A 14,400-nucleotide genomic window follows, 5' to 3' on the forward strand; every position below is an offset into this window, starting at 1 on the left:
GGAGGCAGAAAGGATTCCTCCTATCCTGCACACCGTGACGCTGCTGAGCAGTCGGGGGTGGATTTGGCCGGGACATGAGACGGATCTTGCGGCAGGCCCTGTGGAGGCCTGCAATAGGTCCAGGAGGGGGGGGGGGCAGGTAGGCGATGGCCCGAATATAAGCCGAGTCCTACATTTTTTGGCCCAAAATTCTCGGCTTATTTTCGAGTATATACGGTAAGCCTCTTCCAGTAACTCACTTCTTCACTCTAATGCTGCTTTTTTAGCTGTAGCTCTTAGGTTCTTGACTCTCATTAAGTTTCAGTTTTAGGATCCTGACATCAGTGAGGTGGTTAGTATGGATAGCTTTTTATCCCAGGACAAGCAGGCATGATATTCTCACACATGGGTGACGTCATCTACGGAGCCCCAGCGCGGACAGCTTTTTAAGCAAACTTGCTAGAAGTTTCAAGTTTGCACACTGCACCACGCATGTGCTAGCCTTCTCGCCACTAGAGGGCGCATCCCCACCTCGTGGTCCTCAGTTCATTTTCATCCGCGGAGCCAGAAGCCCTGTGGATAAATTTGTGCTACTATTGCCTTCTGTCGCCGCGGCTGTGTTCGGATTTTCGACGCGGTCGCTGCGCTACGTTTATCTTCTTTCTTTGTTTTCTTTATTTCTCGAAAAAAAAAAAAAATTTTTGTTTTTCCTTTTCGCTCCGGGGGCTCCCGGTAGCCGTGGCCGAGGAACCTCGCTTGTTCCCGGCCTTGTTTTGGGCCCATGTCCCGGCCCGTAACGGGTTTTAAGAAGTGTGGTAGGTGTGATAGGCTTTTGTCCATCACTGACCCTCACAGGTGCTGTATACGGTGTTTGGGGCCCCATCACCCGACAGCATCGTGCCCTAAGTGTGCCACCTTCCAGAAACGGGCCCTTACTCGTCGCAAGGCCCGCATGGCTGATCTCTTTGCCGTCGATACCCCGACGGGGAAGGCCTCGAGCTCGGCCTCGGCTTCGGCCCCGGCCTCGACCTCGGCCTCGACATCGGACCCCTCGGCTCCCGCGAAGCCGGTTGCCTCGCAGAAGCAAGCCCCGGGTAAGTCTCCACTTCCTTCCTCAGTTTCATCTAACAGGAAGCCATCCTCGGGCTCTTCGTCGGCGGGACCGTCGACCTCGACCCAGCCCAAGGTGTCGAAGGGGTTAGCCCCGAGGGAATACTCGAAACCGAGGTCGCCCTCTGCGGAGCGCCCCCAGGTGTTGCCTCCGGGTCTCACTATCCCGGCGTTCCAGGAGTTGCTTCGCGCTTTAATCTCCTCGGAGCTTTCCGGGGCCATTGAGACCTTGCAGCAGGCTTCGGCCTCGCCTTCGGTCTCGGGGGCCCCGCAGTTGGCGACCTCGGCCTCGGGCACCGGCCTTTCAGCGGCCGAAGCCCCCTCGGCCTCGACCTCGACGCTTCCCTCGGATCCGACCCCGGTGAGACAGCCCGAGGTCAGTGTGCGGTCCCGAGACAAGCAGCGCCGGGTACACCGGATCTCCTCGTCCTCGTCCCCGAGGTCTTCGCGGGGTTCCTCGCCCTCGAGCAAGCCTCGGGCGAAGCACCGCCTTAAAAAGGCTAAGCGGGCTCGAGCCTCGCCTCTGGGGAGTCGTCGCTCGACCCCGCCCGAGTCCGGAGCTTTGCGTGTCGAGGAACTCCGCCTCGACAACCCAGATCTTTTACGGTCCCCGATCCGGGAGAGTTCCCGTGCCTCCTCACCGAGGCGGAAGGGACGGGCCTCCATTCCCCGTACCCCGGGGGGTTCCCCACGGGGGTCTCTTCGGCGGACTGTGTCCCCGACTCCTTCGAGGTCACGGGATCGTGCCTCTTGGGGTTCGGGGTCCGGGGGACAGTTCGGGTATTCTCGCCAGGCCTCTCCCTTCGGCTCCGTTGAGAAGCCTCGGTCACCCTCCCCGCCTGCACGGACATCTTCTTTTTCTAAGTTTGTCCATGACATGGCGAAGGCTTTGGGGGTGGACCTGTCGGCAGGGTCACACTATACCAAAGAATTTTTGGAGGAACAGGATTCGCCTGCCCCGCAGCGGGAATCCCCCCGCATCCCGCTTAACAAGGTCCTCCTTCAAACCTTGCTGCGGAACCTTGAGACCCCTCTTACAGTGGCGGTAGTGCCCACCAAAATGGAATCCAAATACCGGACTCTTCCCCCTAAGGGGTTTGACAAGGGGCAACTCTCCCATCAGTCGCTCTTGGTGGAGTCGGCTCTTAAGCGCTCGCAGCCTTCTAGAGTCTCGGCTGCTGTCCCCCCGGGGAGAGAGGGTCGGACCCTAGATAAATTCGGCCGCCGTCTGTACGCGAATTCCCAGATGGCCACAAGGGTCCTCAACTATGCTTTCGCCTACTCTTCCTACCTCAGGTCCATGGTCAAGGATCTGCCGGATTTTCAGGGGGTGATCCCGGAGTCACACAGGGATAAATTTGCCACTTTTGCGTCGAACCTGTCCCAGCTCAGATTCTATCTGTTTCATGCGGTATATGACGCCTTTGAGCTTGCCTCGAGGGTCTCGGCTTGTGCGGTAGCCATGCGCCGGCTGGCGTGGCTACGGACCCTCGAGATGGACCCCAACCTGCAGGAGCGATTGGCCAATCTACCCTGCGTCGGGTCGGAGTTATTCGATGACTCCCTGGATGCGGCTACCAAGAGGCTTTCTGAGCAAGAGCGCTCTATGGCGTCTCTGGTTCGTCCAAAGCCTAAGCCGCCGGCTCAGAGGCCTTTTAAACAGCCGCCTAGGCGGTATCCTCAAAAATCAACACCGGCCTTTTCGAGGCCTCCACCCCGTCGCCCTAACCATCAGGGTAGAGGGGGGCCCGCCAAGCCCGCTACGCAGGGGGCGTCCAAGCCGGCGCCGTCTTTTTGACGGGATGAGCGGCCGGGGGCTGGCCCCCGCCGCGAGGTCGCCCAACCCCCTCCCCATCGGGGGTCGGCTCACGGCTTTTGCCAGGGCTTGGTCTGGGATTACGTCAGACGCATGGGTGCTCCGGACCGTCTCAGAGGGCTATTCGTTAAACTTCTCCAGGCAGCCTACAGACATGCCCCCCGGGGCGTGCCCGTCCAATCGAAGCCAGTTGACCCTTCTCCGAGAGGAAGCCAGGGCCTTGTTGAGCCTTCGGGCGGTCGAAAGGGTGCCTCTCGATCAGCGAGGCCGGGGATTTTATTCCCGTTACTTTTTGGTCCCGAAGAAGACCGGGGACTTGCGCCCCATTTTGGACCTCCGGAAGCTCAACAAGTTCCTGGTCAGGGAGAAGTTCCGTATGTTATCGCTTCCGATTCTATATCCTCTGTTGGACGAGGGGGACTGGATGTGCTCCCTCGATTTGAAGGAAGCGTACACCCATGTTCCGGTGCATCCCGACTTTCGGAAGTTTTTAAGATTTCAGGTCGGGGACTTGCACCTACAATACCGTGTACTACCCTTCGGTCTGGCTTCGTCCCCTCGGGTATTCACGAAATGCATGGTGGTGGTCGCGGCTGCTCTGCGTTCCCGGGGGTTGCAGGTCTTTCCCTATCTGGACGATTGGCTGATCAAGGCCCCGACAAGGGAAGGAGTTATTTCAGCGACCCAACAGACTATCACGCTTCTTCAGGGTCTCGGGTTCGAGGTGAACTTTCCCAAGTCTCACTTGCAGCCGACTCAATCCCTCCAGTTTATAGGGGCCGTGCTGGACACGGTTCTCCTCCGTGCCTTCCTTCCTTCTCCGCGACTGGAGGCCCTGCTTCGCCTGGGCCGGCAGGTTTCGCAACTGCAGGTAGTGTCGGCTCAACGCATGATGGTGCTTTTGGGGCACATGGCGTCGACGGTCCAAGTGACCCCATTTGCTCGGTTGCACCTGAGGATTCCTCAGTGGACCTTGGCCTCGCAATGGCGTCAGGACCGCGACCCGCTATCTCGACGTTTGACTGTGACTCCGTCTTTCAGACACTCGCTCCGTTGGTGGACCAACTCTACCAATCTGTCCGGAGGTTTGCTCTTTCGCGTCCCTCCGCATTGCAAGGTCCTGACCACGGACTCTTCGGAGTATGCGTGGGGAGCTCATCTAGACGGTTTACGAACGCAAGGCCTATGGTCGGCCGCGGATCGTCGGTGTCACATCAACGTGTTGGAGCTTCGTGCCATTTATCTGGCCGCTCGGGCCTTCGGTCACCTCCTGCACGATCGAGTGGTTCTCGTTCGGACAGACAACCAGGTGGCAATGTATTACGTCAACAAGCAAGGGGGGACGGGCTCTTGGCCTCTGTGCCAGGAAGCCCTGCGGCTTTGGACATGGGCCGTCTCTCAGAACGTTTTCTTGCGGGCGGTTTACATTCAGGGGGAGCTGAATTGTCTAGCAGACAAACTCAGTCGTCTCCTCCAGCCGCACGAGTGGTCGCTGAACTCCCGAGTCCTACGCGAAGTCTTCGACCGCTGGGGGACTCCTCAGGTGGATCTGTTTGCTTCGCCCGAGACTTGCAAACTACCCCTCTACTGTTCTCGGATGTACTCCCGGGACCGTCTCGAGGCCGATGCTTTTCTTCTCGACTGGGAGGGGAGGTTCCTTTATGCGTTCCCTCCTTTTCCTCTGATTTTGAGAACGTTGGTTCATCTAAAATCGACCAAAGCCACTATGATTCTCATTGCGCCTCGTTGGCCAAGACAACACTGGTTCTCCCTGCTTCTTCAACTCAGTGTCAGGGAGCCTCTGCTTCTGCCTGTCTTTCCCTCTCTGCTGTCTCAGAGTCGGGGTTCGCTGTTACATCCCAATCTTCAGTCGTTACATCTGACCGCTTGGTTCCTTTCCCCTTGACTTCGATTCCAGTTTCTCACTCAGTGCGGGAAATCTTAGAGGCCTCTCGCAAAGTCTCGACTAGGCTTTGCTATTCCCAGAAGTGGACCAGATTTTCTTCCTGGTGCTCCACCAACCACCTTGACCCGGGTTCCGTTCCAGTGTCTTCGGTGCTGGAATATCTGTTGCATCTGTCGAATTCTGGTCTGAAGACGACTTCCATTCGAGTGCATCTTAGTGCCATTGCTGCATTCCATCAACATCTCGAGGGTCGTTCCCTCTCTCTGCATCCTCTGGTTTCTCGTTTCATGAGGGGTCTTGTGAATGTTCATCCTCCTCTCAAGCCTCCTCCTGTAGTATGGGATCTTAATGTGGTCTTGGCTCAACTGATGAAACCACCTTTTGAGCCGATCGATAAAGCTCTCCTTAAGTTTCTTACTTGGAAAGTAGTCTTTTTGATTGCGCTCACGTCCGCTCGTCGGATTAGCGAGCTACAGGCTTTGGTTGCGGATCCTCCTTTCACTGTGTTTCATCATGACAAGGTGGTTCTTCGCACCCATCCCAAATTTTTGCCTAAGGTTGTGTCTGATTTCCACCTCAATCAGTCCATTGTTCTTCCGGTATTTTTTCCGAAGCCCCATTCTCATCCTGGTGAAACGGCGCTTCACACGCTTGACTGTAAGAGGGCGTTGGCTTTTTATCTCCAACGTACTAAGTCTCATCGGAAGGTTCCTCAATTGTTTTTGTCCTTTGATCCTAATCGGGTAGGACATCCGGTTTCCAAGCGTACCTTATCCAACTGGTTAGCTGCTTGTATCTCTTTTTGCTACGCTCAGGCTGGTCTCCCGCTCTCGGGTTGAGTTACGGGGCACAAGGTCCGGGCGATGGCAGCTTCGGTTGCTTTCCTCCGTTCTACTCCTATGGAGGACATATGTAAAGCTGCCACCTGGTCTTCGGTTCATACGTTCACCTCCCATTACTGTCTGGACTCCTTGTCCAGGAGTGACGGCCGGTTTGGCCAGTCGGTGTTACGTAACCTGTTTTCCTAAATTGCCATCCTCCCACCTACCCTCTTTCTGGTTGGCTTGGAGGTCACCCATGTGTGAGAATATCATGCCTGCTTGTCCTGGGATAAAGCACAGTTACTTACCGTAACAGGTGTTATCCAGGGACAGCAGGCATATATTCTCACAACCCGCCCACCTCCCCGGGGATGGCTTTTCTTTGCTGGATATGGAACTGAGGACCACGAGGTGGGGATGCGCCCTCTAGTGGCGAGAAGGCTAGCACATGCGTGGTGCAGTGTGCAAACTTGAAACTTCTAGCAAGTTTGCTTAAAAAGCTGTCCGCGCTGGGGCTCCGTAGATGACGTCACCCATGTGTGAGAATATATGCCTGCTGTCCCTGGATAACACCTGTTACGGTAAGTAACTGTGCTTTCGAGCTAATCTGCCAATACTTATATCGAGTCCTTTTACAAAGGTGCTCTAACGAGCAGCCCACGCTAAATGCTAAGCTGCCCATTCTATTCCTATGGATTGCTTGGCTTTGTAAATATCTTTGATTAGAAATGTACATTTTGCTGGCTTAAGAAAATCGTGTAGCATGTCTGTTTTTCAGCATTGCTGAGAGCTGTCTGTATGCTTTGAATTTTGTGCTGGCTGTGATCACTTTCATTTTTTTGTGATGAGTGTTGACTGTGTGTGCAAGTTTCATACCAGTTGTAACAGTAAATATCATGGATGGTTTTAACACCCTGAAAAAGTGTATCATATATTTAGCATGGCTTCTTAAGACAGAAAATTTTTTTTCTTCAAATATAGTGTATGTATATCGATTCTTTGCCTCACAAAGCTCGTAGGACTAGATGGCACTAAAATAGCGACTCGATTGTTGTTGGCTGATTTTCCAGCAGCGCAAACCCGACCAATCAATCACTCAATGAGTGACTAACACGTGCGGAGCCCTAACAGCAGTGACAGGGGAAGCAGTCTCCTGTCACTGCTGTTAGGGCAGGGGTGTCCAATGTCGGTCCTCGAGGGCCGCAATCCAGTCGGGTTTTCAGGATTTCCCCAATGAATATGCATGAGATCTATTAGCATACAATGAAAGCAGTGCATGCAAATAGACCTCATGAATATTCATTGGGGAAATCCTGAAAATCCGACTGGACTGCGGCTCTCGAGGACCGACATTGGACACCCCTGTGTTAGGGCTTCCGTTACACATGCGCAATCTGCCCCATTAAAAAACAATCACCACTCCCCCATGCCAGCTACCTTTCCCCCATGAAAAAAAATGGCAGGAGGGATGCCCACGCCCTCTTCCCCCAAACCTACCCCGTACCTTTTTAAAATGTTGGAAGCAGAAAGCCAATCTCGAGCTCCTGTTTCTCTGATGCGGCCCATCTAAATGACGGGCCTTCTCCTCCTCGGTGCATCATGTGATGTACAGGGAGCAGCCCAAGGCCCTGATTGGTTCAGACACCTAAGGCCCCTCCCAAGGGGTGGGGCCATAGGTTTCTGAGTCAATCAGGCCTTAGGCACCTCCCTTTCCATCCAAGATACTGAGGGAGGAGCTTAAAGCCCTGATTGGTTGAATGGGGAGGGGGAGGTGTTGGAATGTATCTATATCATGGATGATTATAACATGGTTGGTTTTTTGCCTTGCTGGATGTGAATTTCTGTTTCATCCATACTACATGTTCTGTGTTTCGTTTTACAGTTACAACGCCACAGCATCAAAGTTCTTGAGATATGACTATATTCTTTGTTTCTCCGTTATACATTTTCCCTGTAATGCCTTGCTTTCAAATAGCATCAATAAAAAATTGCTTAACCTTAAATATATTTAGCATGGTTAGGAAATGAGTTGTACCCTTTGCCTCTCTTCCGTCCTCCTTTCATCCTCTTCCAGGAACTACTCAAAAGACCTCAATGTTCAGCCAGTCTGGTAATAAACCATATTTTTCCACTTTTGCTTTTCTCTTACTTTACCTTTGCTGCTCCATCCAGTATTTCTGTAGCATTTGCAACCATGGAAGGAATGAAGCAGAGTACAAAGGACTCTCTGTTTCTAAGATGTGTTTTTTTTTATTTCATCCTTCATATCAAATATATCAAACACACAGTGTATATATATAATTTTTTAAAATAAGATGTTCTTGACTCTACAACAGTGTACCAAGTCAGACAAGGATATAATTTCTCTTCTCTTCTCTTGTTTTGTTTTAAGGCTGCAGAGCCTCCTGCTGTTTCAAGTCTGATGCAGCAAATGATAGAAGATCGGATTGAGAACTACAGGACAGCAATCGGTAATGCAAAACAAGCAGGTGAAAGCTCCAAGGCAAGACGATATGAGCGGGGCTTAAAGGTATGTGAGAGGTTCTCAGACTTATGTTTCTTTAGAGATTTAAATCAGTAGGTATTGATTTGATAGCGGTCCTTGATCAGTGAAATAAAGTCTGGCCTGAATAGTTAATGTTCTCTAGGTCCTGATCTATAAATAACAGCCCATACAAATTTGGCCCAGAAGAGGCAATTGTATTTTAAGGGTTTAAAAATGGATATTAAATTTATACAAGATATATATGTTACATATTTATAAAAAAGCACTACCCCTCCTCCACACACACATTTTCCTGTATCTCTTTATATTCTTTTTTAGTCTTCTTTATTAATGCTTTGCATTACGTCTAACTTGCCAGTGCTGATGCTGATGCTTATTTTCTTATTCAGATCCTTTTTCCATTTTTTGAAAGATGTTCTTTTGGCTGTATTAGCCTTTTTCACTTCACCTTTTAACTATGTTGGCTGTCATTTCCTTTTCTTTTCACCTTTGTTAATTATGTGATATACATCTGGTCTGGGTTTCCAAGATCGTATGGAATGTTGCTACTATTTGGGGTTCTGGCTTGGCTACAGGGTTTATTGCTGCTACTAGTTGGATTTTTGCCAGGTACTTGTGACTTGGATTGGCCTCCATGAAGACAGGATACTGGCTAGTTGGACCATTGGTCTCTCACTATGGCTATTCTTATGTTTTTAAGAGAAAACAGATGAGGTAGGGATAGTAATTACTGGATCTCTGGGTTGTGTGATAAGAGATGTAGTAAAAGATAAGGGACATTTATTCTGTTGAAGGTAGAATTAAATAGACAGTTTTACATCTTTCTTAAAGTTAATGCTCCCAATAAAGACAACGGAAATCCACCGTACCTGAAGTAAGTTACTGCAGCCGATGCTGGGTCCTGCCTTTTCTGAGAATCTTGGAGAGGGCGGAAGCTGGCAGGCTTTGAGCATGGTCAAATGTTCAAGGCCCTGCACTGGATCACCATACAGTGTCGGTGTCAGCAGCTTACTTCAGATTCTGTGGCTTTAGCAACAGCTCTCTTTGGCGTTGGGAGCAGGAGCAGTAGCAGCAGCAGCAGCTTTCTTCAGTCGTAAGCGTAATGCTGGCTAAGAGGGGCATCCATGAAGGATGGTGGTGCATGTATTAATGGGGGGGGATAGCCGCTCTGGTGTTTATCATGGCAGCGGGGAGGGAGCCCATACATGGAAGCCTACAACCCATTGGGTTATTTGGAGAAGAACAGTCTTATCAATAGTCTCTCTTGCAAAAATGATGCAGTTATATACCTCCTCTCGAGAATTACACTCAAGTCATACTTCTCTTTTAAAAGTACCTGGTAATAGATTGGAAAGCACTCAAGAAGGAGCTTTTTTCTATATGACACCAGTTTTGTGGAACTCACTTCCTCAGTATTTAAGGGAGGAGTTACCATTTATTTCTTTTAAGAAAAAGTCAAAGGGTTGGTTGTTTTATGAAGCCTATGGTACCGACCTCGGGGTAGATTAGGAAAGAAGTGTCATGTGGATTGATTGTTCGAATTGAATGGGATGTATTAATTTTAATCGTCTCAGTTATCTCTGGTCTTTTTGGGTGAGCCTCTCAGTTGGGTCTTTACTATTATTAATGGTGTTCCTTTTCTTTTCTTAAATTTTTTACTTGTATTGTACACCACTTAAATTTCCTTTTGCAGTGAAAAGGCAGTATATCAAATAAATAACCCAGTAACCTGTTTCTCCAGAAAGACAATAAGTTTATTGGTTTCGTAATATCAACATCCTTTCTCTGATCTGCTCTGCATTTATCTTAAATATATTTCTTTAGCTCTGTTGGGTCAGTTAAGTTATGGGATGTGTTGTAGTAAACATAAGAACATAAGCAATGCCTCCACTGGGTCAGACCTGAGGTCCATCGTGCCCAGCAGTCCCCTCACGCGGCGGCCCAACAGGTCCAGGACCTGTGCAGTAATCCTCTATCTACACCCCTGTATCCCTTTTTCCAGCAAGAAATTGTCCAATCCTTTCTTGAACCCCAGTACCATACTCTGCCCTATTACGTTTGTTTTTTTTTTTTTGTTTTTTTTTCTTTTATTCAATCATTTGATGGATCGCCTATAACGGTTTCTAAGCGATGTACATAATACAATAAAAAGAGATAAGAAACTTAACATAATAATTATATTAACATGACATAAAAACATTTAAAACGTACTTGAGGGGAAAGGGAAAAATAAAAGTTACAATTTCGGGTTTCATAAGAAAAAAGGGAAAGAACAAAAGGTAGGGTAAAAGAGGTAGCACAAGATGGCTTAAGCATACTTCATAAACAGTAAACAATAATACCAAAATGTAAGACATTTAAAGGAATTATTAAAAATCAAAGGCATCTTTAAATAAATATGTTTTTAAAAGTTTTTTAAATGTTGTGATATTTTTTTCAATTCTAATAAATTGAGGAAGTTTATTCCACCTTTGTGGACCGGCGACAGTAAATATATCTGCTCTTCTAGTGCCTATGATTTTTACGTTGGGTAAAGAAAAACTTCCTAGCATTCGTTCTGACTCTGTCCCCTTTCAACTTTTCCGAATGCCCTCTTGTTCTCTTATTTTTCGAAAGTTTGAAGAATCTGTCACTCTCTACTCTCTCTATGCCCTTCATGATCTTGTAAGTCTCTATCATATCCCTTCTAAGTCTCCTCTTCTCCAGGGAAAAGAGTCCCAGTTTCTCCAGTCTCTCTGCATATGAAAGGTTTTCCATACCTTTTATCAGACGTGTCGCTCTCCTCTGAACCCTCTCGAGTAACGCCATATCCTTCTTAAGGTATGGCGACCAATATTGGACGCAGTACTCCAGATGCGGACGCACCATCACCCGATACAACGGCAGGATAACTTCTTTCGTTCTGGTAGTAATACCCTTCTTGATTATACCTAGCATTCTATTTGCTCTCTTTGCGGCCGCTGCGCACTGTGCCATCGGCTTCATTGTCATGTCCACCCTTACCCCAAGTCCCTTTCTTGGGTACTCTCTTTCAATAACATCCCTCCCATCGTATAGCTGTACCTCGGGTTTCTGATGTAGTACTTTACATTTCTCAACGTTGAACTTCATCTGCCGTTGAGAAATGTAAAGTACTACATGTGGGAAGCAGAAACCCGAGGTACAGCTATACGATGGGAGGGATGTTATTGAAAGAGAGTACCCAAGAAAGAGACTTGGGGGGTAATGGTGGACATGACAATGAAGCCGATGGCACAGTGCGCAGTATATGATGTACATAATGGCCAGATAAGAGGAGGTTATATCAAGCCCCAAGGTCTTTTCAGTTGGGGACCTAGAATCAACAGCTGCTTCTTTCTAGGTCCATCACTTTGGTCGGGTTCAAAACAATCCATATGCAAGTCATGTTGTACCACATACCTCCATAGCCTAGGGATATCGTAACACTTTTTATTTAAAAGGCTGTGGCTAGCTCTGCTTATTGAGAAAACCTGTAAGAATCTGGTGGACTTTGGTCAGTTTTTTTGCAATATAATTCATATATAAAAGCAAGATAAGAGCATAAAGGATAGGAAATGGATTTCATATGTTCTCTTATTTCAGTGCTTATGAAGGAATTATTTTACTCTATCCTAGCTGAAGGACAGGGGTATGTCATGCCATGTTTGCTTCCTTCACTGGCCAGTATTCTCTCTGAAATTTGAATATGTTGGACTCAGTATGGGCTCATATTCAGACCGTGAGAGATCACCAATCATCTCTTGAGGTCTGCTGCAATACCAGAAATTAAATGCTAGTGCCATATCCAGCCACCAGCTTTGAATTTCCAGCCTGTTTTTAGTCAGCTGGGGCATAGCCATATTCTTTGGCAGTTAATGCCAATATTCACTGGCTTGCTGACTAAGTTCAGCAACCAAAGAAATAGAATTACATAGCAATTAAAGAAGCTCCTGAAGAGGAAGTGGGGGAAAGAGAGGATTAGGATAAGAGGGTGAGAGACAGGATCATGCAGGAAGGAGGGGAAGTTGAGAGATGGTGTCCAGGAGTGAGGATGAACTATGTTAGTTATACATTACAAAATGTGCTTTGGTATGCCATGAAGCATGTGAAAACTCAAGTGTTATGAAATGAAAAAGTTGGGAGGTACTGCCCTATCTCGACTCTTCTCTTCCAACAGACATTAGAAACCCTTTTGGCTGCAGTGAAGAAGGGCAGAAAGGTTACTGAGGAAGAGCTGCCACCCCCTGTAGCTACAGGAAAGCATGCCTCTACTACTGCTCTCTCCCTACATACTTCTGAGCTCGAAGGTCCAGAGGTTCCACTGGAGGAGCCTGCTAGGAAGCCAGAAGAATCTGGTGAGGCAGAAACACCTGGGCTTACTATGACCAGCCAAAGCAAAGACATTGCCACTCCAGAGCCAGGTGACAGACCAAGGCATAAGATACTTTAGAAAGAAACCTTGTACACTGTTAAAGACAATATTTGATTATATAGGATCTTAAGATCAATACAGTGGCAACCCTTTTAAAGAGCACTGAGGATTTTGAAAGACCTTGGGATGAGTCTTTGTTTTCTTAACTGACACAGAATTTCTTCAGTACTTTCTCTAAAGCTGATGTCCTTATTTTATGTAGGCTCTGTTAATGCCGATTCCAGATCTTTGCTGGTGGCAAGACAAAAGGAATATAAGTTAGCAGCTCTTAAAGCCAAACAAGAAGGAAATATAGAGAAAGCAAAGGAATACATGAAGATTGGCAAGGTAACCTGTTCCAAAATGAAGATTGTTGTGTAGATCCAGGATAAGCAAAAAGGTCTTTGTTCTGATTATAACCAAAACGTTGTAAAAACTGACTGGTCTTGCTGGTGACATCACTGTTGTTTGAGAAAACAGCAGCATGAGCAGCTGTCAAATAGCCCTGTTTGTGCAGGCAGGAGTATATTAGCTGCTGCCAGCAACCCTTCCTGCCTGCTGTCATGAGAACAGCAAGAGTAGCAGGAAGGGAGGAGATTTGCAGCCAGCAGTGGCATCTCGGACATGGCGGAGAAACAGGAGTTTATCTAGCCCTCCCTTTTCAAGAGCTCAGAGAGCTTCTGGTGGTTTCATTTTGGAGTGGATTAGTGCAGTGAGTGAGATCCTGGGGAATTGGGTTCATTTCCCTGTGACTCCGAGCAAGTCACTTAACTCTCCATTGCCCCAGGTACAAAAAAAACCCACCTTAGATTGTGAGCTCACCAGGGACAGAGAAAGTACTTGCATATAATGGGTACAGCACTGTGTACATTTGGTAGTGATATAGAAATGACTAGTGAGCCACTAATAAGATCAAGGTTAGGTGGGAAATCAAAATGATGGAAAGCTGGGAGTGATTGCCAAATAAACTTTAAAGGTGTTTGAGGCAAATTATTGCAAAAGAGGAAGGGGCAACCTTGGACAAATTCTGGATTGTGGAGTGGTAAGAGGAGAAGAATAAGAGGACAAACAATGAGGGGAAAGTAAATGCTTGTGTAAGATTTTCTGTTGACTTCACATAACTCCAGAAATTAGGTGAAGGTGTGCTGTTGTAGATGACCTCTCCTGTAATCAGGAGGAATTCTCTGGGGGACATCTAATATCCGTTGAGGAATCCCAATTATTTTTGTGGTGCGAGGAGAAAAAAAAAGCCTTTTCTTGGCATGTTTGCAGCCTTCAGTAAATTGTCTTGTACTTCATTTCTTCATATTTGTATGACTTTGCCAAACTTCAGCATATTTGTGCTTTTGATTTGGTATGTGTGTTTTATTTTGTACCTCACCTTGAGATAAGGCAGATTATAAATTTTAATAAATGAAAAATTAATATTTTAAGTGTAGATTTTATAAAAATGAAGACTGCAGACATGTTTAGAGAGGTGACTTTATTGTAGCATTGGGATGTTTCAAAGGATAATCAGTTGTCCTGCAGGATCCTTAATGCCTAGTAATAAGAGCCAATTTTAAATTTAAGTGAAAAATGCACCTAGGAATATTGGGTGCATTACAAGAACACAGATTATCGGTAACCTCACAAAACACTCAATTTGTTGAAAAAATAAATTCCTTAATTTACAAATTGTAAACGGCTAGAATCAAAAGCCTTAGCAGGGCATAGTGGTACGCAGTCAGATTCTCCTGTTGTCTCCAACATGCCCCATTCTAAGCTGATATTACAAACACAACCTACACTTAGCCCAGTGTTGGCTGTGGCATGAGAGCTGTAATGTCTGGTGTTGGCCATAGGATAACT

General features: G+C 47.5%; 1 protein-coding gene across 2 annotated transcripts in view; it reads left to right on the top strand.

Moving 5' to 3' along the window:
• Positions 1 to 14,400, top strand: part of CC2D1B (coiled-coil and C2 domain containing 1B) — a 154,860-nt gene that overhangs the window by 46,625 nt on the left and 93,835 nt on the right. For both annotated transcript variants that reach the window (XM_033916368.1, XM_033916367.1), the window contains 3 exons: positions 8,025 to 8,162; positions 12,316 to 12,559; positions 12,773 to 12,897. In XM_033916368.1, the coding sequence (XP_033772259.1) occupies positions 8,025 to 8,162; positions 12,316 to 12,559; positions 12,773 to 12,897 (507 nt within the window). The remainder of the gene's footprint in view (positions 1 to 8,024; positions 8,163 to 12,315; positions 12,560 to 12,772; positions 12,898 to 14,400) is intronic.

This window comes from Geotrypetes seraphini, chromosome 12 (assembly GCF_902459505.1).
Source record: "Geotrypetes seraphini chromosome 12, aGeoSer1.1, whole genome shotgun sequence".
Classification (NCBI taxonomy): Eukaryota; Metazoa; Chordata; class Amphibia; order Gymnophiona; family Dermophiidae; genus Geotrypetes; species Geotrypetes seraphini.